This window comes from Oryctolagus cuniculus, chromosome 4, assembly GCF_964237555.1.
Source record: "Oryctolagus cuniculus chromosome 4, mOryCun1.1, whole genome shotgun sequence".
In the NCBI taxonomy this organism is placed as follows: Eukaryota; Metazoa; Chordata; class Mammalia; order Lagomorpha; family Leporidae; genus Oryctolagus; species Oryctolagus cuniculus.
In genome coordinates, this window is record NC_091435.1 from 5,175,032 (window position 1) to 5,200,055 (window position 25,024).

General features: G+C 52.9%; 1 protein-coding gene across 1 annotated transcript in view; it reads right to left on the reverse strand.

Annotated features, from left to right (window-relative positions):
* PCP4 (Purkinje cell protein 4) overlaps positions 1–25,024 on the reverse strand; it is a 59,148-nt gene that overhangs the window by 25,936 nt on the left and 8,188 nt on the right. Inside the window, exon 2 of the mRNA XM_051838027.2 lies at positions 3,666–3,717. Coding sequence (XP_051693987.1) covers positions 3,666–3,717 — 52 coding nt within the window. The remainder of the gene's footprint in view (positions 1–3,665; positions 3,718–25,024) is intronic.

Here is a 25,024-nt window from a genome sequence, read left to right on the forward strand (position 1 = left end):
ACCGGAAATCCAACTCCCAGCCAAGGACCCTCTCACGATGACCTATAACACAGCAGAATCCCGGAAGAGTCCATGAATGTAAATACCTCTGGGCTTTTAATGGACCTGATTTGTCCGTAGTTCACCCCCACCAGCTTCCTGACTTTGTATTCTACGTGGAGACTTCCACGAAACTGACAATATTTGAAAAAGAATGCTCTGACCTGTGGACAAGTAATGAAGCTTGGGAGCAGTCTAAGCCACTACTCCCGGAGCTCATGGCGTCCTGACGTCGCACCCCTCATCGCTCTGTCCTCCTGGGCCCTGCTCCTTCAACACTCGCAGGCAGCTTCATTTAGTATTAATAAGAAATATACACTAACGTAGCAGATCTCCCCAGATACCTGGGCGCCAGGGTAAAATAATTTGAATTTCAGTGGAATACATTAGGTTAAAACAGAAATTCTACGATGATCTTTTCATATAGGGAATATAAGAATAAGAAATGAAGCAGCTTAGATTCTTAGAAATACGTCTTGTAGGCTGACTACTTCCAGAACTTTCTGCCCAATCTTTCTTGGACAGTTACTAGCTATTGTCTTTGCCTATCTCTAGAGGTAAAAACCCAATCTTAATACATATGAAAGCACCATGCATGGATATTATATATAAATTGTTTTACCTGATATTAAGGTACAGCGTGTTAGTGATAATTTGGGTTTATATAGTGCTATCATCCTATAATTATCAAACAATCTCTGGTTTCCTCTCTCTACTCAGAAGTGAATATATTTTAATATCTAGAATTATATAATGAACAGCTTTATTCACAGCATCCTCAATGTTTCTATCCCATTAATTTTTATACCTCTTGAAAAGATTCGTTCTGCTCCCACTGGTGTAGAAAGAAATTGTGTCTGTGAGTGGTAGGAAGAAGACCCCCCCAACACAGTCCTTTTTAAAATTTTTATTTATTTGAAAGGCAGAAGCACAAATTGAGGGGGGAGGCTTCTAACTGCTGATTGGCTTCCCAAACAGCCACGACAGCCAGGGCTGGGCCAGGCTGATGCCAGGAACCTGGCGCCCAACCTGGGATTCTCACGCAGGGGGCAGGGGCCCAAGCACTTGAGCCATCGCCTGCTGCCTCCCAGGGAAGCTGGATTAGAAGCAGAGGCAGGGCCCACACTCAGGGACTCCAAGTGGGACGTGGATATCTCAGTGGCAACTTGGCCACTGCACCAAATGCCCAACTCAGGAAGCCCATTAAGAGTGGAGCCAGCGCCGCGGCTCACTAGGCTAATCCTCTGCCTGCAGTATCAGCACACTGGGTTCTAGTCCCGGTTGGGGCGCCGGATTCTGTCCCAGTTGCCCCTCTTCCAGGCCAGCTCTCTGCTGTGGCCAGGGAGTGCAGTGGAGGATGGCCCAGGTGCTTGGGCCCTGCACCCCATGGGAGACCAGGAGAGGCACCTGGCTCCTGCCATCGGATCAGCACGGTGTGCCGGCCGCAGTGGCCATTGGAGGGTGAACGAACGGCAAAGGAAGACCTTTCTCTCTGTCTCTGTCTCACTATCCACTCTGCCTGCCAAAAAATTAAAAAAAAGAGTGGACAACTCCCTTTGGTGCAGGGCGCTGAGCCTCCAGATCTGGCTTCAGGAACCCCCCGGGATTCCAGGGTGAAGCTGGGGTGCAGAGCATGGCGCACATGGGAACCCAGGACTGGCTTGGCCAGAGCCAGCCTAGCCTCCAGGATCCAGGCACCTCCGGAGGGCACAGGAAACGCCACATCGGAGCCCCGGGGCTCAAAGCGTGGACCAGGTACCCCGGCATATGCACCTGCTTCGGAGGACCCCAAGGATCAACATTTATCTTTGATCTTCTAAAAGATACTACTCTTGTAACAGCTGCACTTTGATGATCAGAGACACAGTTTGCCTCTCAGAATCTCCTCTCTCACGAGTGCAGGTGTAATGTTCCCTGCACAGGAGTGGAATGCAGAAGCCTAGACATTGCCACTCTTCACTATTTTCTCTGTTTTGGAAAATGTAATTGTATTTTGTTAAAAATGAATGTTATTTAGGTAAACCCATAGTGGGCATATCCTTTTGCCTTTTAATGAACTAATGAGTAAATCTTTTAGAAATTCCTGGGTTTAATGATTAATGCGGGAACAACCAACAAAGCAAGCCAATAAGCTAAGCAAAGGATAAACCGATCAATAAACTAAACAGAAACCAAAGTTCTTGAGGATCTTCCACCATTTCTCAGAATGAAAAGAAGGCGTCTGAGGAAGGCAGAGCCTGAGGAGCCTTTGGGCTGGGAAGCTCTGTGACTCCAGGGTTGTGGGCTGTGACGGACAGCAACTCCGTCAGCGGAGCACAGGATGTGTGACCCAGGAAGACCAGCAGGGGTCCACAGCGTCCTCCGAGCATATTCCGGACGCGACCCCGGGGCTCGCAACCCGTTCCTCCTCGTTCGACAACTGTCATTCTGCTCCTCCCTTAGAAACCCCGTCCTCTGCTTCCTTGTGTTCCTGGCCTCCTTGCTAACGCCACACGCGGACCCCATGGCACAGGCGGGGACAGGAACAGTCCTGGGCCACACAGGATGCAAAGTCTGGCAGAAAGACCGTGTTCCCTTCCTCCTGCTGTGCTCCCATCGGGACAACTCTGCTTATCCATAGGTGGCCCCTTTCCCCCGGGGCACCTGTCTGACCCCACCAAAGGGTGGGTGTGTCCTTGGGGGCAGAGGGAAACCCAGGTTGGGCTTATCAGAGAGGACCCAGTGTGGTATTCAGGCCCTAAGGAACTCTCACAGATGTCACTTGAACTTGACCTTGTCTGCAATTGGGGGGGGGGGCGCGTCAATCAGCATCAATTCTGTTCAGCAGGGAACAAGAGCAGTTTCCCACAGAAGGAGACATGGCTTGGGAATGGACACAGCGTGAGAACCCCGGCCTCTCGCCTCTCCGGAAGCCTCCTGCTCTGTGCCTTGACTGGGATTTGTCCTGACAGCACTTGCCCCACCATCACCACGGCTAACGTGAGGCGCTATTTCTTCTCCATCCTGCCTACACCCCAGCTCTCCCACACTCACCCTTGTCTTCCCAATCCGTAAAACCTGATGATGCTTCCTGTGATTGGAGGCTGTGGTGGCAGCTGGAGGGACAGGAGGGGGGTACCGCTGTCACCACTCCCCCTTCTGGTGAGTCACTGTGGCCGCGGTGACACCCCTGACTGAGCTGTGCCCCTGAGACCTGTGCTCTCTGTGCCAGCGAGGGTGGAAGCAACTTTCCAAGCCTCCCTCCAGGAGTCGAGCACTTCACAGTTTGCAAAGCACCTCTCTCATTTGCTCTCATTCTATCCTCGCAACAACATGGGTGATTCTCGCAGTCCTAATGAAGGAAGCAGAGGGCTATATTTGCACTGTAATTATCACGTTGCCCAAAACAGGAGTCCGCCTTAGGAAGGGAAGCTGTTCTTATCTCTGCATTTAGCTAGCTCAGTTCTCCTTGTAAAACCAGACCACGGGGCTCACGGGCAGTTGCTCAAATCCGCTGTCAACCAAAGCACTACCATAAACAGTACCCTGATTTGGAGGGAGGGCCTGAACCACACCTGCCCTGTGCCCGAGGGTGCAGGCGGGAAGCAGCCAGCAGGGGGGTGATGGGATGATTCATGGAGTCTTACCGTTTTCACCCGATGTCTTGTCTTTTCCATTGGTGGCCCCAGCACTTTGTCGCTAAAGACATAAAAAAAGGGGAGGAAGAGATTATTATCTGATATATGCAGGTTCATTTTTGTCTCTTGTACTTTTTTTTTTTTTTTTTGACAGGCAGAGTGGACAGTGAGAGAGAGAGAGAGAGAGAAAGGTCTTCCTTTGCCATTGTTTCACCCTCCAACGGCCACCACTGCCAGCGTGCTGCGGCTGGCGCACCGCACTGATATGATGGCAGGAGCCAGGTGCTTTTCCTGGTCTCCCATGGGGTGCAGGGCCCAAGCACTTGGGCCATCCTCCACTGCACTCCCTGGCCACAGCAGAGAGCTGGCCTGGAAGAGGGGCAACCGGGACAGAATCCAGCACCCCGACCGGGACTAGAACCCAGTGTGCCGGCGCCGCAGGCGGTGGATTAGCCTATTGAGCCGCGATGCCGGCCTCTTGTACTGTTTTAAACATCTCTCGTGCCCTGCCGAGTCCTATGGCCCTTGAGCTCAGGCAGTCAAAGCATGCATGGGCCTCATGAGGCCACACAAGCATCTGCTGAAGCCACAGATGGCCCCTCTGGTCCATGCCCACCCCTCTGCAAACACATGTCCATAGTCACAGGCACCCGGTGGGGGGGGGGGGGGACCTTGGTGATCCAATCTAACCTCACGGAAACAGCAAAACAGTTGTGCAGTGGTGAGACGGTTGCAAGAGTCCGGTTTGTCAAGGATGACCGAACATTGATCTATTAACCTGTCACTCTGCGTGTTCTTCCTTTTTATATAAATTTAATCAACTGAAAGCCTCGTGTGTGTGACAGCAGGGCTCCTCTTATCGCTGAGCTACGTTTCCCATCGTGGTTAGTGCCCGTCCTGCGCCTTCTCCCTTTACCAGGACCAGGACTGTGAAGAACCTTATGGTTAACTGACTCCTGGGGCAAGGTTCTCTGGGAGTGAGGGCTCCGGTGCTGTGGGAAATGACCGCACATGTGAGCATGAAACACGCGTTCTCAAAGCTTAGCATGATCTTCATAACGGTCCCAGCCCACTGCCAGGAAACACACTTCCAACTGACAAGGAGTGAAGAGATCCTGAAGCCTCCAGCTTTTGGGTGAGGAAAAGGAGCCAAGGAGGGGGCCTGATTTGGCCAAGGTCACGTAGCTAAACCGTGGCAGAGTGGAGACTGAAGCCGGCACCCCTCACCCAGAGGTTAGTTGGTATCTGCAGGATACCTGCAGATTACTGCACCATTACCCGTACCCAAAGGGCCCTGGGAGAGGCAGAGTCCCGAACAGAGGGAAAGCCGCGCAGGGTGACCCCCCTCCCCAGAGGAGAGGGTGCCTGCAACATCTGTGTTTGCCCCCAGGACTTGAGCCTAAAACAGTGTCATATAAACAACCTCCGGGTCCTTTTAGTGCTCGGCATCACCAGGAGAAACGCCCGCTTCACCAGTCAGCCCTCACCCTCGACTACTGTCCAATGGGTCATCTGGGAAACCCTCGCCTTCGGCTGCTCATCAGTACAAACACGTGGGGCCAATAACAAAGAGCAGTGTCCATCAAGCTGCCCAACCCGTTGAGTGCTCCTTGCCTTTCCCAGGTGATAGCCTCCACGAGAGGCAAAGTCGAGTCTCCCACACAGCCCCCCGCAGCCCCCACTCTCCACCCTGCCTGGTGTGAATGCAAATGCCCACCCTGGCCAGGGGCTGCTTGGCCCTGTTCCAACAGGCAGGTGCCTCTGTCTGGCAGGAAGTGGGAGCAAAGGGGATAAGCTAGGAGGATTACAGAAAGGCGGGCCTCTGGAATTCGGGACACCTTCAGTTTCCAGAATGCAGTGCCTGCCTGTGTCCACTTGGAGGTAAGAGGTTGCATCCCGGCCATGAACTCTTCTTGAAAAAACTGCTATGTAGAGCCTCACGGCCCCACACCCCTCAGTCTACAGCAACACGTAACATTCACAGTAATGTTGAAACCGGATAACAGGGCGCTCCTCTTACTAGAGGAGATTTGCAAGTAAAAGTACCCCTTCTTTCTTATCTCCCTATCTTTTGATGCTGCCTCTTTTCAAACATCAAGCTGCAAGTGCACGGCCCTTGATGGGAACTGACTCACTGAATTGGGAATGTCAGTAACACAGCAGCCAGACAAGGTGTCTGAGCTTCTCCTGTACTTCCGCCCCCCATCCTGACCTGCATAACGCACAGGTGGCTCAGGAAATAAAAGGGAAAATTAGAGCACAGTGAAATCACATTAAAGGATATACAAATGCAAAAGAGACGCAGGCCCAACCCCACAGTCTGAGAACACCTTGAACGTGAACCCGTTTAAGTGTCATGAAAGCCATCTCGTTCCATAAAAGATCGCTTGCTAGGAACCAGAGGAGAACCAGGGGGAATGTGCCCGGGGAGGGAAGGAGTCACTCTTTCAGGATTTGGAAGAAAGGGTTTTTGTGTAAGGTCCTGTTTGACAGACGCAAAATGGAGCTGACAGATGTCACAGGAGACGGCGCCTCAGATCAGAAAATGATCTTCGGAACAAAAGGAACGCGGCGTTGAAAGATCTCATCTCAGAATGCCTTGAGCCACGGAGACACTTGCAAGGGAAGGTTGGGGGCTGTGGGGGATTATCCAAGAGCTTTCCTATTCTGGGGTCACGCACGACTGCTTTACCACCGGGTCCCCGCAGATAGGAGCAGAGAAGTGGAGAGGGCCTGTGCCGGCTTGGTGCTGGAACGCAGTGCACACCGTGGAGACCAGGCCCCAGCAGCTCACTCATTCTGACCTCAGCCCTGGTGCAGGGATAGCCTCACGCTCCTCCTGGGCCTCACTGTACCCGCCGCACCCTGAGGAGAGGCAAAGAGAGGAACTTGCTCCAGGCCACACAGCTGGAAGTGACAGGGGCAGAATTCAAACCAGAGTCCCAGCTCCGGAGCCCCGCTCCTCACCATTGTGGCTGCCTGAGTATCTCTCAGGGCTGTGCGCTGCCCTCTCCCAGGGGCCCCCATCAGCAGGTGGGCAGGAAAGAGGCCAAGAGCTTCCAGTTCAAAGGTCAAGGCGACTTCATGAGAACACTTGGCCTCCGGTTCTGAGGACAATCAGCTGACGGGAACCAAATCAACAGCTGAGGGCTGCACTGTAGAAATGTTGCAAGACCTTTCTTATAGTTTAAATAATGCAAGCCCCCACAGCTAGGCTATGCTAAAAAAAAATGGATGGATGGTGATGGATGGGTAGGTGGGTGGGTGGGTAAGTGGATGGATGCTTGGATGATGATGGGTGTATGGATAATGATGGGTGGGTAGGTGGGAAGGTGGGTGGTGTGGGGAGCAACTCGGACTAGACTAAGTTACTGGAATTAAGACTTATTCTGTGCAGCTGCTCTCCCACAATATGGCGCTGGGAGAGGAGGAAACAGCTTCTACGCGGCTGCCTCTTGCCAACTTGAGTGATGACCTCCAGGAGCTGATCCTGCTCCTGATTGGAGGAGAGCAGCGTACTCGGCGTGTGGGCAGCCGAGTTGGGATTGGTGGAAGAGGACTATAAAGGAGGAGAGAGACAACATGCACCGGGAACATCTGAAGGAACACCTGTGCAGCCCCCGAGAGAGCCAGCCGGCGGTGTGCCGCTCCCCCGCGGAAGTGGGGAAAGTGGCTGGGGGAACCGCCCTTCCACGGAGGTGGAAGGGACGGTAGCCAACCCGGGAAGAACCAGCAGCAAACCCGGGGAGGGCCGAGCAGACGAAAGAACAGCGCAGGGTCCTGTGTCGTTCCTCCACGAAGACGGGGAGCGACAGGTGGGAGGGTGAATGGTGGGTGTGTACATAGATGATGATGGGCAGAGACTGGTCGATGGAAGGATGATGGTGGGTAGCTGGATGATGGTAGATGGATGGGTGGGTGGATGGGTGGATGGATGGACAATGAAGGGTGGCAAAGTGGATGGGCTGGTGGACTTCCAGTGCCTTCGTTGGATTTTCAGAGACAGCTCAGAAACATGACCATAATCACCATGTTACTCGGTTTGGGTATCCATGCAACATAGTATATTAGCATAAGCAAAAGGCAGGAAAGGTTATCTTTGTCCAAATAGACACAGCCACAACTACCAAGTTAATTCTGGAAAATGTGCTGTTGGAATTTTGTAGAAATCCAGTACAAATGTGCGTGAGAATTTCATGGATGCGGCATTGAATACCTTCTTGCCAGGGAAATCTGCTTTGATGTTTTCCGATGGATCTAGACAGGGAGTCGACTGGCAGGGCCGCTAACAGCAGAAGTCAAGAAATGTGGGATTTTACGTGGGACAAAGGGATGGCTGAGGCGGAAAACCAGCATCAGTTCCAGCCACAGCCAGACCAAAACCATCAGAGCTCCTCCCAGCTCCACTCCCAGGAGAATCCTACCCCATCCACCCTGTGTCACGGTTCTCATCCAGGTCACACCTGGCCATCGCCAGGCCCACTCTCACCCTAATAACTTCCACTCATCAAATATTCTGTTGGGACATCTTCCTCCACACCCATCCAAGTGTCCAGAAGAGTGACAGCCCCCCGACACTGAGCCCAGCTCTGCCTCTGCCCTCCTCGGTCTCGCTGACCCTCCCTCTTCAAACCTGGGAGAGCAAGCGGTCACCGTGGCGGCACAGCACACGCTCTTCACTTTCACTTTTGTGATCACAACTAGGAGGACCACCTGGCTCTTTAGAACACAACACCTTTTCTTCGAAATGACCAACTTTAGGGCCAGCATCGTGGTGCAGCAGGGTAAACTGCTGTTGCGATGGTCACATCACATATAGAAGCTCCAGCTCAAATCCCGGCTGCTCCCTCTGACCCAGCTCCCTGCTAATGTCCCTGCCAGCCACATGGGAGACTGATTCTTGGCTCCTGGCCTCGGCCTGGCTCAGACCTGGATGCTGTGGAGTGAACCAGCAGATGGAAAATATCCTCTCTCTCTCTCTCTCTCTCCTCTCTTCCTCTTTCTCTGTCACTCTGCCTTCCAAATAAATAAATCATTTTTAAATGAGCAATTCCTGTACTGTCCTTATTTTGCACTTAGGACAGGCTAAACGTGCATCTGAAGCCCACTGACACAAGAATGCACAGGTACAGGGAGACCATCACCTTCGCTCTCCCCAGGAGGGCAGTGTGCACACACACCTGCTGCAGATCCTGTCCAGAAACACGGGCAAGACGGAGGGGATCAGGCAGAATTACTGCCAGGCTCTCAGTCCCCAGACACGCGGTCTCGGTGAAGTGTGCTAACAAAAATACAGCATTTCAGAACTCAGTAAAACCCCAACTTAAAACAACCTAAGCAACAAACACAAACACAAAGGATTCTCATGTTTTAAACGTCACTGTGCTACTCTAGCAGGTGCCGAGTAGCCAGAAAAAGGGCAGAGGGGTATTGAAGGGCAGGATGTGTAAAGTGACTCTCCCTGACAGTCCTGTCGCAGCAGTGTCTGCGGGACAGCCGTGGAGAAGGTGTCTTGATCTGGGCTTCCCAGAAAGCAGCGCTCCTGGCTGTGCCGTGCCTGCCACACCGCCTCTTGAAAAGCCTACTTGTGCTCCTTTGGAAAATGAGGCCCTCGGGGCTGGTGCTGTGGCGTAGCTGGTGAAGCCACAGCCTGCAGTGCCGGCATCCCATAAGGCCATTTGTTTGAGTCCCAGCTGCTCCACTTCCGACCCAGCTCTTTGCTGTGGCCTGGGAAAGCAGCAGAAGATGGTCCAAGTCCTTGGGCCCCTGCACCTGGCTCCTGGCTTCGGATCAGCACAGCTTTAGCCATTGCAGTCAATTGGAGAGTGAACCAGCGGATGGGGGACCTCTCTCTCATTTCTCCCTCTCACTTTCTGTAACTCTGCCTCTCCAATAAATAAATAGAATCTTAAAGAAAAAAGGGAGAGAGAGAGAGAGAGCCACGATTAGTTCCCGGTCTGCGGCTCTGCCCTGTGCCGCTCCTGGTGTAGCCACCGCACAGGGAGACCTGCGGGAGGTGTTGGCTTCAGGAACGAGACACCTATCGGGGATTCGGGGCCCTGGGAGCAGGAAGCTCGGTCATCAAGGTAGCCAATGTTTCAGTGCGGTGTTTCTGCGAAGCGAATGTCCCACCAGACGGCGTGATGACGAACACCGTGTTACAGCCTACAGTGCAGACAGGGATGGCTGGTTTCCTGGGCTCCAGCGGGGGTGGACCCGACTCCATCACTGTATTTCCCTCGAGTGAGGGAAAGACGGGGGAGCCCAGGGCGTTCAAGGATCCGGGACACTGTTCTGCGACCTTCATCACATCACAGACGGCGGCTGAATACCAAGAACTCGTGCGGTCGTTGTGTGAGCCCCGTTATTCAGTCTCTCTACTACTGTCGGGGCGGGTCCCAGCTTTCTCCGATGTTGCCATCCACACCCACGCACACTTTCCGGAAGAATGACCAAAACCCAAACCCACGGCAGCCTCACCCCTCGCCCAGAGCACAGAGCGCGGGATCGCGCCTGTGCGGGAGCCTAGACAGTCACCCTCCTGAGCACTCTCAGGGTCAGGGGACCAAGAGCTTCACAGAACAGTGAGCGGCGGGGTCACCCCCCAATTCCTCGGGGCCCCGCCCACACGTCATGCCCTTCCCCACATCTGCCTGGTCAACTTGCCCATCTGGCGCCAAACACTGGAAACGGCTTTATGTGGCTACACGGAGCCTTTGGCTCCCAGGGATTTCAGCTCAGCCCACGCCCACATCCACACCTGAGCCACTCAGTGGGCCCCCTGTGCTGGAGTCTGCCTCTCACTGTGGCTGCACCAGGAACACTGGCCAGAGAAAGGATGCTGGTCTTCCGCAGGCTAAAGAGTAAGCCACATATGCATTTTTAAAGCAGGTTATCCAAATAGGGACACTGAAGGTCGTGGGCAGTGCGGATCCCAGGTACCATGTCACACAGGGGCCCTGACACAGGACATGGCTTATTCCTGGACTGCTTGCTTTTCACCTTTGGTGAGCCAGGTACCAGGCTGGATCCCAGGGCGGTCCAGACAAGGGATGTCCTCCAACCGTGTCAGCTCCCAACCTGGGGCAGGGCTGTGCCCCACAGTGCCCGAGGCCAGAGGCCGGGCTGTCGGGTGTTGGGGGGGCGAGTGTGGGCCAATGGCTCTCCCGAGCTGCGTCTCAGGGGAGGCTCAGCTCTCCCCAGCTGCTTGGCGGGGATGAAAATCCCCAACTCCATGGCCACACTTACGGGCCTGGCCCTTGGACTGGCATCAGCAATGCTGTTCCCGTGACAGTCTGGGAATATCAAGAGGATGTCGCGGATGGGCACAGAGAAGGAAAAGCATCGGTGCCAGGTGCTAGCCCCATCTGCCCTCCGCCCCAGCTCCTGGTCTCTGTCAGCCCCTGGCCTCCAAGTCACAGCAGAAATTTCACAAAGTCACAAAAGTCCGGTCCCATTCTCGCGGCGGCTCGGCCACTGCCTTGTGCGGGAGCCCCTGGCGCTGTGCGGCCCCGCGATGCACCTGCTCCCAAGCTGTTTCCCCCTGTGCTGCCATCTTCCTTCCTGCTGCAGCAGCCGGACAGCTGGAGAGTCGCATTTCTAACGGGCGCAGGGCTGCTGGCTGCCCTGCAGTGGAAGCGTCAGAACAAGCAGCCCCTCGGCTGAGCCCTAAATAAGGGGAAAAGCAGAACTCGGCACGTCTTTGCTGCTCGTTGCCCCAGGGGAGCGGTGCAGGCTCAGATACCGCGAATTCTCCGCACCATCAATTCCACCGCCCAGGAAAGGCACCCGACGCAGAACCAGCCCTAACGAAGCTGGCAAGCCCTGTGCAGAGTTCCTTCCCTGCTTTTTCTTTTGATCAGCGGGCTTAGAAAGAAGCAGAAAGGCGCGCTTCTGGGGTCAGATGTTGAATGTATTATTGACGATGAGCCGTGAGTCTCTCAGATGATTGGATTTTAAACGACCCGCGGCGGCTGTGCAGAGAGGTGAGACAACAGCTGGGCCGGCTGGCAGGTGGTGGATAATTGCTTGGGGCCTTGGCAGTGGTTGGACAAGTGGCTTCTCAGGCACAGCAGGAGAGATGCCTTCCCAATCAAAGGCGCCGAACGTGGCTGCAGAGCTGGAGGGAGTTCTGCGCCAGCGTGGTGAGATAAGGACGGCACAGATGTCATTTCTCGCTGCTGATACTTTTAAGTCATCTATGGTTCTCGCGGTAACATTGCAAAAACTGAGCGATGCAAGCGCAACTAATTTAATCCCTGAAGGTGTAGAAATCACTGTCAGAAGAGAGCGTCACCCTGGTCGGTTTTTTACAAAGCGGCTGGGAGCGTCAACAGCTAGTCATCAACCTTCCCGATTCGTCGTCTGCGCTCTCGCGCTCGCCCCTGGAGGACCCGGAGGCTGAAGTGCTGCCTTGGCGTCTGTGATCTGTTTCCAGCGCTCTCACCCTGACCTTTACGGCGGGAGGACTAATTAGCGCCGCGGCGGTTCAGACAAAGCACTCAAGCAGGGACGTTCGTGTGCAGGTGCTCACGGTTTATGAAAATCCATTCCCTACTTTATTCCGTACGCATATTTTTAAATTTGCGTTTTCTACCTTAAAAGAATCTTCTTGGTGCCGGCGCTCTGGTGCAGCGGGTTAAAGCCCTGGTCAGCAGCACCAGCATCCCCTATGGGTGCCGGTTCGAGTCCCAGCTGCTCCACTTCCGATCCAGCTCCCTGCTAATGCGCCCAGGAAGGCAGCGGAGGATGGCCCACATGCTTGGGCCCCTGCACCCACGTGGGAGACCCAGAAGAAGCTCCTGGCTCCCAGCTTCATCCTGGCCCAGCCCCGGTCATTGTGGCCATTTAGATAGTGAATCAGCAGATGGGAAACTCTGTCTCTACCTCTCTCTGTAACTCTACCTTTCAAATACATAAACCTTTTTTAAAAAGAACCTTCTCTGTGCAGAGTTTCTTTGTAAAGAACAGTGCTTTCCCTTTGTGAAGGGAGGATGTGGTCATTGCGAAACTTTGGAAAAATACACACACAAGGAAGAAAGCAAAAAGCCACCCATAATCCAGCTAATCAGAGTTAATCCAGGTTGACACGTTGGAGTGTCTCCTTTCAATGTCTATCCCTGGGTGGACCCATCTAAACACAGGCTGTGTTTCATAAAAATGGCCAGGTGCCACACACACAGTCTTACAACAGGTTAGTGCTACAGCTGGAGAACAATGCTCCCAGAGGCCTCTGGGTAGAATCCTCTGATTTCACCCACTTGACAACATGCAGTCTCTGATGAGGGTTGCTGAGTTCAAACGTGCCAAGTCTTCGAATCCTGCATGCCTCAGACATACCCATAATGCCACTGTGTCACGTTGATCTGCGTGCTGCTGTCAACTCTCAGTGTAAATGAATGGCACGGAAGGTTCTGGATGCTCCTTGCAGTGGGTCAGAGGCTGTCATGATCTATTCAGTGTCATGGGCTGAATTGTGCCCCGCCCCAAGTCCGTGGGCTGGAATCCGCACTCCCAGACTCTCAGAACGTGATGTGCTTTGGAGATGTACTGGACAGAGGTCGTCACGGTACAGAGGTCCTAAGGGTGGCCCCTAATCCAGTAGGACTTATTCAAAGGGACAGTCGGGACAGAGACTGACACAGCCAGGGAGAACAGAGCCAAGGCTGGGAAAGGCTGGGCAGACCCTTCCCCCACAGCCCAGAAGGAGCCAGCCCTGCAGACACCCCCAAGCCCCAGACCTGTGAGGGAAGAAATATTCTAGAACTTGCTGCTGACAGCCCCAGAGACTCCCATGCGCAGGCAGCAACAGTAGACGGACAGTCTCCACGTGGGCTGAGACGTGGACGCCCAGAAGAGACAGCCAGGCGTGGCCTCAGGGCCGCCCTCACAGCCCTCCTCCGTGGCACTGGTGATTCCCCACGCATGGGCTGAACGCTCCCCCTGGGCCAGAGAGACGGGAAGTGCCCAGAGCGCCTTCTCCAGCCCAGCGCCAGCGTGGACATCCTGCTCGGTGCTCTGCAGTGGCAGTGGGCACGCGGCTGTGGTCAGACAACCACTATGGCCCCGGGGCTGTTTCCAGCTCCTCTGTGCAACCGCTGGCTGCCCACCCACCATGCCCTCCTGGGCCTCAGTGATTAGCCCCCTGGGGCAGGGGTATAGTGTTTAAGAGAGAACAGGACAGAGACCCACCCGAAGTCTCGGGCAGAGACCGCTAAGCAGAAGCAGAGGCTATCCTGTCCCCTGAGCGCCCTTCCTGCTGTCTGCACTCCTGGGTGGTGACTGACAGGGCCCGGGAACTTTGATCTTATCTCGTGGTTCTGTTTCGCTTCTCGCACACGAGGTCCCTGACTTCTGCCGTCAACTTTCCGGGTGAGAAAGTGCCTGCAGCAGAGTTGCACTTTAGGGATCTTGGTCCAGGTCAGCCTTGTGTGGTCCAACCCTCCCCCGTGGTCAGGAGGGGATACGACGGACCCGCTACCGTGCTCTGTGTTGCCGATCTGGGACATGTGGTGGGTCATGTGGATCATATGCATTTTCCACTTAGGGTATTTTCAACAATGACGATGGACTTACGAAATCATAACCCCATCCAGGGGCCTGCACCTGAGCCGCTGACAATCCCGATGGGTGCTGGTTCTTGTCCAGGCTGCTCCACTTCTAATCCAGCTCCCTGCTAATGTGCCTGGGAAAGCACCAGAAGATGGCCCAAGTGCTGGGCCCCTACCACTCACATAGGAGACCTGGAAGAAGCTCCTGGCTCTTGGCTTAAGCCACACCCAGCCCTGGCCCTTGCAGCCATCCAGGGAATAAGCCAGCAGAGAAAAGATCTCTCTCTATCTCTCTCTCTCTGTCACTGTAACCTTGTCTTTCAAGTAAATAAATATATATATATATGTATAAGAGAAAAAAGTCATAACCCCATCAGAAATCAGAAGTACCTGGACTTGGGCTATTTGTAGCAAAGCACCATTTAGAAATGGCTGTTTAAATGATCTAGAACCCTCCACAGGCTCACTGTTGTCAAAGCAGGGGCATACTTGCGCCATGGTTGGGCTCGTTCTTGTGTGGGGTGTGGGGTCTCAGACCCAGCCTGGAGGGAAGGAGAGGCGCCACGGGTACTCAGAGGGACTCCCTGGGGTGACAGAAGAGTCTGAGACTGCGTACGTGTCGAATGCCATCAGCCACACAACTCAACAGAGCAGCTGTCACTGTCCAGGAATTCTACCTCGAACAAACCCGAACTTAAAAAAAAGAAAGTCCAGGAACCAGCCCACCTAGGCAACCCCAGCCCTCGCCCACGGCAGCCGTGTGGCCCTGTGCGAGTCACGTCGCTTCTCTGGGCCTCAGTCTCTGCTCCTATAAACTGGCAACAACAATGCACCTCGTTGTGTTATAAGAACTAAATAAGATTCAACAAAAGGTTTGCAGTGCCTGAAGAAACTCCCTAAAAGGCGTCAGATAGCCAAATCACACCACCAAACCAGAGACCCTTTTACGTCTCTTGCTGGAAATGTGCTTTGGGACTGTTCTTTTCCATGTTCTGCTTTTCCCCTCGTACTCAACTGGCAATATAGTTAAGACAATAATAAAAAAAAAAACACCACCACGGTAGGCTCATCCTTTCGAAGTCCAGGAACAAACACAGATCCCACACAGGGCTGAGAACTGGAAAGAGTTGCCTCCTGAGAACCTTTGTATCTTCACATAAATAGTGAAATAAAATAATTAAAATAAATAAAACATGTAACGCAAGTAAATAACCGGTATGAGAATCCTAAGACAATATTAATACTTGTAATTTTTAAAATAAAGAATGCAGTGTCCACCTATAGTAGTTACTAAGTCACTAATTTTTTAAGGGAAAAAATGTGCTTTTATTTTTTTTAAATATCTTTGAGAGACAGAAACAGAGAGAGAGAGATAGCGCTCCCATCTGCTGGTTCACTCTCCCAAGTGCCCACGTGGCTGAGGCTGGGCCATGCTGAGGCCAGAAGTTGGGAACTCTGTCCCACGTTGGTGTCAGGGATCCGACTGCCTGAGCCACCACGTGCTGCTTCCAGCTTGCTCATCAGCCCGGAGCTGGCACTGGAGTGGAGCCAGGACGCCGACCCAGGCACGCCAATGCAGGATGCAGATGTCTCAGATGGAACCTTAACTGTTCCACCAGAAACCCCATGCAAGTGACCAGTTTTAGCTGAAGTTTCTGGGCCTCTGATTCCAGCGTGGATGCATTCTGTGTTTGGTACAGATCACTGGAGGACGGTCTGCTGACGGCCAAGGGAGGAACCTGGGCAGAAGCCAGGAGAAACCAAGTGCACGCATCACAACGTGTGTGCATCTGACCCAATCTGCAGACTCCCGCATGTCTCAGACTGGCTAACAGGACGGAGGAATCCACAGCCCTCTCCTCTGATCCCAGCAATAACCACCCTCACCTCCCCGCCGCCATCTTCCTAGACCCCCGAGGCTCTGGACAGTGCTGGCGCGATCAGGAACGCACTTCTGTATCTGAACTGCACCTGCAGAAACGCTTCTCCCGCCCTCTCCCTTCCCTGCCCCCGAATCTCTCTGCTTTGCAGATTGCGCTCAGAAGCAAGGCTGTTGGCAGAAAGGCCAGCTGCTCGCCAGAACCGCTGCTGACATTGGAAAAAAGACGACACACGCTCTCGGACACACGCACAGGGACGCACGCTCTCAGACACAGGCACAGGGACACACGCTCTTGGACACAGGCACAGGGACGCACGCTCTCGGACACAGGCACAGGGACGCACGCTCTCAGACACAGGCACAGGGACACATGCTCTTGGACACAGGCACAGGGACGCACGCTCTCGGACGCAGGCACAGAGATGCACGCTCTCGGACGCAGGCACAGGGATGCACACTCTCGGACACAGGGACACATGTTCTTGGACGCAGGCACAGGGACGCACACTCTCGGATACAGGCACAGGGACGCACACTCTTGGACACAGGCACAGGGACGCATGCTCTCAGACACAGGCACAGGGACGCACACTCTCGGACGCACGCACAGGGATGCACACCCTCGGACACAGGCACAGGGACGCACACTCTCGGATACAGGCGCAGGAACGCACACTCTTGGACACAGGCACAGGGACGGACACTCTCGGACGCAGGCACAGGGACGCACGCTCTTGGACACAGGCACAGGGACGCACGCTCTCGGACACATGCACAGGGACGCACACTCTCGGACACATGCACAGGGACGCACGCTCTTGGACGCACGCACAGGGACACACACTCTCGGATGCAGGCACAGGGACGCACACTCTCAGACACAGGCACAGGGACACACACTCTCGGACACAAGCACAGGGACGCACGCTCTCGGACGCAGGCACAGGGACGCACACTCTCAGACACAGGCACAGGGACACACACTCTCGGACACAGGCACAGGGACGCACACTCTCGGACACACGCACAGGGACACACGCTCTCAGACACAGGCACAGTGTGCACAGGGGACACACATCCAAGCAGGTGGAGGGGACAGACAAGATCTGCTTTCTCTCCCCATCCCTGGAAGTGACAACAGAGCAGCCAGAGGCCAGGGGTAAAGGAAGAAAGTGGGAAATTGTCAATGAAAGATAAACATAGCGACAGAGACTGAGCCGTGGCTGGATAAGCAACTCACAGAGGGCAAGTCTACCCTACACAGATTAATATGAAAAAACCAACAGCCAGGGCCAGTTTTCTAGAACTCAATGAAGTCTGTAGAGTAAGGCACTCAGTGTAAACACCAGACCTGCCTGTGGCTCCTGGAGCCATCGAGGCCAGAAAACCCACACGGGGTCTCCCCAGATGACAGACGCCGGCCACACAGAAAGATGCATCTTTGTGATTTTGACAGTAACACCAGCATCCAGGTCCTCCATCGCTTCCCTGGTGCAAAGCCAGCTGGGCGTAAACTGCCCCCGGACAGTGACCCCCATCCTGGGCACGGGGGATCCCTCACTGCGGCCACACCTGCCCTGAACAGCTGAGTCCATAGTGATCTATGTCCGCCCCCTGCTTCCCTGTTAACAGAACCAAAAGGAGAGAGGATTCTAGCCGAAGCCACTGCTAACCACGGGCAGCCCACACACAGGGCTGGGTGAACAGAGGGCGCCTCCAAGTTCACCACAGGCTCGCGCCTTTCTTCACTCCAAAGACCAAACGTGCTCTGTCTGCAGTCGCAAGCAGCCACACTCTCACAACCACAGAAGCCACAGCTAGAGACGTCCAGAGAAACAGCGCTGTGGGGTCAACGCCACCCTTGTCCCAGCTGGTAGACACAAACAAGAGAGGCGGGAAGAGTTAAGAGTATCCTCAAGGATTGCTGAGTGGGGAGATGGAATGTGTACCCAGCCAGGCTGACTTGGAAGTCTGGCCACCTGCCCCTTAGTCCTGCTGGTCCGTTGGCTGGGAAGACAGCAGACTCGACTTCGACGACGCCTTCCGCTGCCAGCAGTGCGCACATCACAGCCCATCTGTGCGCCACGCTTCCTGTTCCAACATGGAGGGAATTCGTGACATCACACAAAAGAACACACGTGAGAAACGTTTGCACTGTTGGAAGCAAAAGGCGGGCGGCCCACATTTCACAGGGCTGTCAGATTGAGGCCCACTCAGCCTCTGCACACACGCGTTTCACACACTTGCAGGCACAGGGCTCCGGGACCACACACACACAAAGCTTGCACTTGGCGCTTCCCTCTCTGTGCGCCTTGCGCTGTCTTCCACATGTTCCATTCTGCGCTCTCCTGGGAAGCCTGGCACCCAGGCTCGGTGCACGCCTGCGTGAGAGGGAATGCAGATGCGTATCCGGCTCCGGGTGTTGCCAAGTGTGCTTCTCCCAGAGGGGATGTTTGAGCCCAGAAGCACAGACTTTCTTTTTTGGTAAAAGAGAAATAGTCAAGGTTTTTCCTTTTTTTTTTAATCCCCACTCAACTCGAATGAAAATAGCTTCAGAAAACAGCGGAAGCCTAGGGTTGTGTAATTTGGAAGAACAGGGACTGTTTCGTCCCAGATCAGCTGTCACAGCTCAGGAAGTGTCACACCTCAAGTATTAGAAGACAGAGCAAAAGCCATGGGCGTGCGGGAGCATTGATCAGCGGCATTAACGAAGGCTCCCCCGCCCCACATGCACACACAGACAGCTTCCAACCCAATGTAATGGCCTCTTGGAAAAGGATATCTGCTCCATCTTTCATCTTCAAATCGTCTGGAAATGGTCAACAACTCAATTTTCGGGAAAATAAGCCCAGTTCTAATGTAGATAAAGGTCATCTTGCAGGGTCAGGGCCATCAGGCCTGGGCCAAGCACAGTCCACCAACTGCCTTACATCTGCACGGGGATCCCACATCCAGACAGACCTCACGGTTTCCCAAGCCCAGGGTGTCAGACTGTCTCTCCAATTGAACAGACCTAATTCAGCGGCACCCTGTGTCCCACACCTGCATGCTGGACACGCAGGAAGAGGAGGTGAGGACAGAGGACTTGCTGCAGGAGAAGTCCCGGGACCAGAGAGGCCGTCGCCAGCTTTGATCAGAGCAGACGACAGCATTCGGGAACAACGGCAGGTGTCGGGACTTGGGGAAATTCTCACACTGAGGTTAGCATTTGGCACTTTTTTTTTTATTTTTTTTATTTTTTTGACAGGCAGAGTGGACAGTGAGAGAGAGAGAGACAGAGAGAAAGGTCTTCCTTTGCCGTTGGTTCACCCTCCAATGGCCGCCGCGGCCAGCGCGCTGCGGCCGGCGCACCGCGCTGATCCGATGGCAGGAGCCAGGAGCCAGGTGCTTTTCCTGGTCTCCCATGGGGTGCAGGGCCCAAGCACCTGGGCCATCCTCCACTGCACTCCCTGGCCACAGCAGAGAGCTGGCCTGGAAGAGGGGCAACCGGGACAGAATCCGGCGCCCCGACCGGGACTAGAACCCGGTGTGCCGGCGCCGCTAGGCGGAGGATTAGCCTAGTGAGCTGCGGCGCCGGCCTAGCATTTGGCACTTAATTAGCCTTCAAACATACACACACACGCACATATATATACATGCATACACATACACACATGCACACCCATATACACACTCATACACACATGCATGCAACACACATACATGCACGTGTGTATACACACAAAGACACACATGTACACATACACACCCACACACATACACACACATATATACATATATACACATATGCCCACAGATGCACACACACTCATACATATATACACATATACTCACAGATGCACACACACACACTCATACATATAAATACATATATACCACAGATGCACACACACACACACACACTCATAGATATATACACACATATACCCATAGATGCACACACACACTCATATATATATACACATATACCCACAGATGTACACACACACTCATATATATATATATACATAAGCCCACAGATGCACACACACACACACTCATATATATACACATATGCCCACAGATGCACACACACACACTCATACATGTATATACACATATACCCACAGGTGCACACACACACTCATACATATATACACATATGCCCACAGATGCACACACACTCATACATATATATACACATATACCCACAGATGCACACACACTCATACATGTATACACACATATACCCACAGATGCACACACACACACTCATACATGTATACACACATACACCCACAGATGCACACACACTCATACATGTATACACACAGATGCACACACACTCATACATGTATACACACATATACCCACAGATGTACACACACACACTCATACATATATACACACATATACCCACAGATGCACACACACACACTCATACATGTATACACACATATACCCACAGATGCACACACACACACACTCTCTGAGCATTTGGAAACAAGTTATTACTTTGCCAGCCGCATCACCCCTCAGGCCAGGCCAGCCTGACCCTTGAACAGGCCGGTTTCTTCTCCACACCGCTTGTTCACCACTGCATAGGTTTCCTCAAAACCAGCCTGGAAGCTCCAGTGTGCTCGAGGGTCAGGCTTGATCCGCTCCAAAAGCCTTGGCTTTGACCACAGTGCACACCCCTTCCTGACAGTGCAAGGGACAGTGGCATCCCGAGCCGTCAGCCCTGTCTCTTCTGTTCTTTCCTTTCTTCTTTTCATTAAAAAACAACAAGCGGCCCCACCTTTACCCAGGACGGGCCTCATGGGAAGGTGAGCAGGTGGTCACCCAGGGCCTCACTGAGCAGGGCCTGCACTTGGCCTAGTGCCCGGCTGGTGACAGTGTTTAGGAAGGGCCACCGCAGTTTTATTCATTGGGCCCCACACGTGGTCACCAGCCCTGTCCCTCTGCCTGCTACAGGTTCCCACGGATGCCCCACCTCTGAGCTAGGAACCCATCTCTCCAAAAGACGGTCGAGGCAGACGGAGACGCAGGGAAGGCTGTGGAAAGGTGCTTGTCGATAAATCGCCTCCTTTCTCTGCCTGCACGTCTCGCTGTAACACGAACGGGATGTAAGGCGTGAGAGCAGGGTCCCCCGAGGCCACCGCTCCCAGCTCCAAAGTCCCATTAGGCTGCATTTATATTTTTGTCGTGTGAAAATTCAAACTCCTCATCCAAAAATCCAACCACAGGGGAATTCTCATGTGAATTCCAGCCAAATCTGGCTCTGCACAAAAACTCAGCAAAAATGAGGATATGGAAATTCATAAAACAGCCCCCAAATGGAAATGAATCCACTTTGAAGATGGGCAAGATTAAATTTAGATGAAAGGGGAAAAAAAAACCACAATGAACTTGAAGGAGATATTCGGGAGAGCTGTCTGACAAATCGCTACCTCGATTTTCAGACGTTTTCTTCAAGAAGAGGGAAAATAGCCCACATTTCGAAGGCACAGAACATTGCCAGAAATAATATTTGAGACGTGACACTGTGTTATCTAGATATTTTGACAGGACTTGTGCATATGTGAGAACAGAGCTAAAAAAGCAGGAAGGAGCCCATCCCTGGAACAAACTCCGAAGAGGAGAAAATCATACTGACGTCTGGGAACGAGCAGAGGCCCTGAGACAGACTGCGAGGAGGCTGTACCGCGGACCGGCGGCAGCACCGTCAGACAGCGCCCTACAGGCACACCCAAATCCACACGCTTTGCTCACCACGAGAACACGGAAACTGTACATAACACAGTGTGAGTGGTTCCACAATCATTGACTGGAACCTACTTCCAGAAGGTTGAAGTTTGTGGTGTTGTTGTTGTTGTTGTTGTTTACCTAATGCTTCCAAAGAAATAAATAATAGGTCAATGAGCCCAAATATCAATCAATAAGGATGGGAAAATATCTGACATACTTAAAGCATTTTTTAGCTCTAGGTGGGAATTTAAAATTAATGATATAGCATCCTAATAGTTATGTACCCATCCATTGACTTGAAGATGGTGAAATTCTACTAGGTTCTAGAAGTTTGATTTTTAAGATTAAACAATTTATTTGAAAGGCAGAAAGAGAGAGAGAGAGAGAGAGGAATTTCCAGCCACTGGTTCACTTCCGAAGTAGCTACAGTGACAGAGGCTGGCCCAGGCCAAAGCCAGGGCTTTGGAACTCCCTCCAGGTCTCCCACGTGGGTGGCAGGTGCCTAAACACGTGGGCCATCATCTGCTGGCTCCCCAGGTGCATTAGCAGGAAGCTGGGTCAGAAGTGGAGCAGCCAGAGCTCAGCACTGGCCCTCTGATATGGGATGCCATCATGGCAAGCGGTGTGCCGCAACACCAGCTCCTGACTGTGGAATTGTTGATTCTAAGGTTAACCAGCAGCTGCTGCGCCATTCTTCAGTCACTCACGCCGAGCCCCTGCTTCTGCAAGCAGAGACTCGTGGGGAAGCTGTCCTGCACATACCCTCTCCTCCATCCCCAGCCCGCTACAACGACAGATTCACAGTGCCACCCTGGCAGTCAGCTTGTCAGAGAATAGACTTGCTCCCCATGGATGCCACCATGATTTTATGGCCTTTTTTTCTTCCATTATCCAGGAAGCTCCTTAGGGATGGCGACCACATCCTACACAGTCACCCAACTCCAGGTCCACACAGGTAGTTTCCCTGCCAATGTAAGTCCAACGTTAGCTGCAGAACATCAGGGACCTTCACAAAGTTCAAGGAAAGGTGGAATTAAAAAGCTATGTTTATTTTGGTGCAAAAAATTTTGAAACCTGTGGGCTGGCCTTGTGGCACAGCTAGTTAAGCCACTGCCTGTGACACCAACATCCCATATTGGAGCTAGTTCCAGCTGCTCCACTTCTGATCCAGCTCCCTGCTAAGGCACCTGGGATGGTGTCCCAAGTGCTTGGGCCTCTGCTACCTGCATGGGAGACTCAGATAGATCCTGGCTTCAGCCTGGCCCAGCTCTAGCCACTGTTGCCATTTGGAGAGTGAATCAGCAGATGGAAGATCTTTTTCTCTCTGTCTCTCCCTCTGTGTGTGTGTCACTCTGCCTTTCGGATAAATAAAACAGATCTTTTTAAAAAATTTAAAAATGCAGAATTTTGAAATACATGCACAGCTTAATAAAACATATTTTCCACAAACTTTTTGAAGACCCCTCTTGTGTGTAGCCTCCTTTTAAAAGTTGATAATTTAGAAGACAGAAAGAGATGTGAATGACAAAATATGCGATTGTTCATTATTTGTGCAACGGGCTTCTGTTTTCTTAACGTTTATTTATTTATTTGAAAGCAAAGTGAGAGAGACAGATGGAAGATATTTCCATCCTCAAATGTCCGCAACAACCAGGGCTCGGCCAGGCCAAATCCAGGAGCCAGGAACTCCATTTGGGTCTTCCACATGGGTGACAGGGACCAAAGAACTTTATCCTCCCAGGGTATGCGTTAGCAGGAAGCTGGTTAGGAAACAGAGGTGGGACTCGAACCCAGGCACTCCCGTATGGGATGTGGCTATCTCAAGAGGCAGCTTGATCCACCGCACCACACTGCCCCACAGCCATTGTTTCGGCTGTGGAAAAGATCCCATTCCCCAGGCAAATGTTTTCTAGCAGATTTCTACTTGGGGGTTCTGAACATTCTTTCTTATCCAAATGGAGCCATGGAGACCAAGTAAGGCATGAAGGTGATTGGTAGAAACACACAGTCGATGCATCTACCAGGCAAGACAGAAGGCAACGTTGCCAGCCAAGGACTTGCTGAGCTGTTGGCCGGGTAGCGGCTCTGATGCTGGTCAGCTCCTCCACGTGCGACTGGAACAGAAGGGAAGGTGGGCAGAGTGGACATTGGAACCCCCAGCAGAGGCGAAGGCGCGGAGAAGCAAAGACGGGCTTTGCCGAGATGCCTGGGGTGGTGCTCCTTTGGCTCAGGGTTGAGAGAAATGCTCGGGTCAACTTTATGTTTAATGTATTTCTTGTCCAGGTGGTAAGCAGAATTGGGACAGATGTAAAATAAATTGGGTTCTATCTAGAATATGACAGAACATGGGAAATTCGATAGGACAGGATATGTGGAAATGAAACCTATGCTGTTTTTTTTTTTTTTTTATCCCCCTCAGGAAGTGCTGTAATTTTGAATGAGATCAATCTTTGGGCACCCAGTTCACTATTATAAAACGACGACTTTGAAGAAAATGACCACTACGGCTATCTCCAATTCCCTGAATTCTAAGGGGGACTACAGAAATGCCAGTCTTTTTCTAGGTCAGTGGTCCTTACCTAGGTCGACAAACCACCCCCCACCCCCACCCCCCAGGATGGAGGAAGCACCAGACTTGGCTGCACGGGTGCTGCACAGCACAACTGCGGTTGACCCAGGCGCCGTGTGCGTGGCATCTCCAGGGTGGTAAGGTGCTCTTCTGTCACACACACATAGCAAAAGAACTTGAGGATTTTCATTTATCTGCTTCACATCCAAGATGAATTTGCAAAAACTCAGCTTTGCACGGCCTGAGCTTAGGGTAGAGGCTTGGACAGGGCTGAGGACCCCTGCACCCTGTGTCGGAGCACCTGGGTTTGAGTCCTGGCTTCACTCTCGACTCCAGCTTCTCGCTAATGCATTCCCTGGGAGGAAGCCGGTGAGAGCTCAGGTAATTGGGTCCCCGACAGCCTCATGGGAGAGCCGGATGGAATTCCATGATCCTGGGTTTGGCCTGGCCTGGCCTAGCCCTGGCTCTTGCAGGCGTCTGGGGAGTGGACCAGCAGACAAGAGAATGTTCTGAGCTCACACGCAAACCACAGCATCTCACCGCTGAGTTGCTCACGGAGCATCCAAGGGCACCATCTTGTCTGCACTCTAAGTTCCTTGTGCTCTGCTAAGAGGATGTAAAGATTTGACAGTGTAGCCTT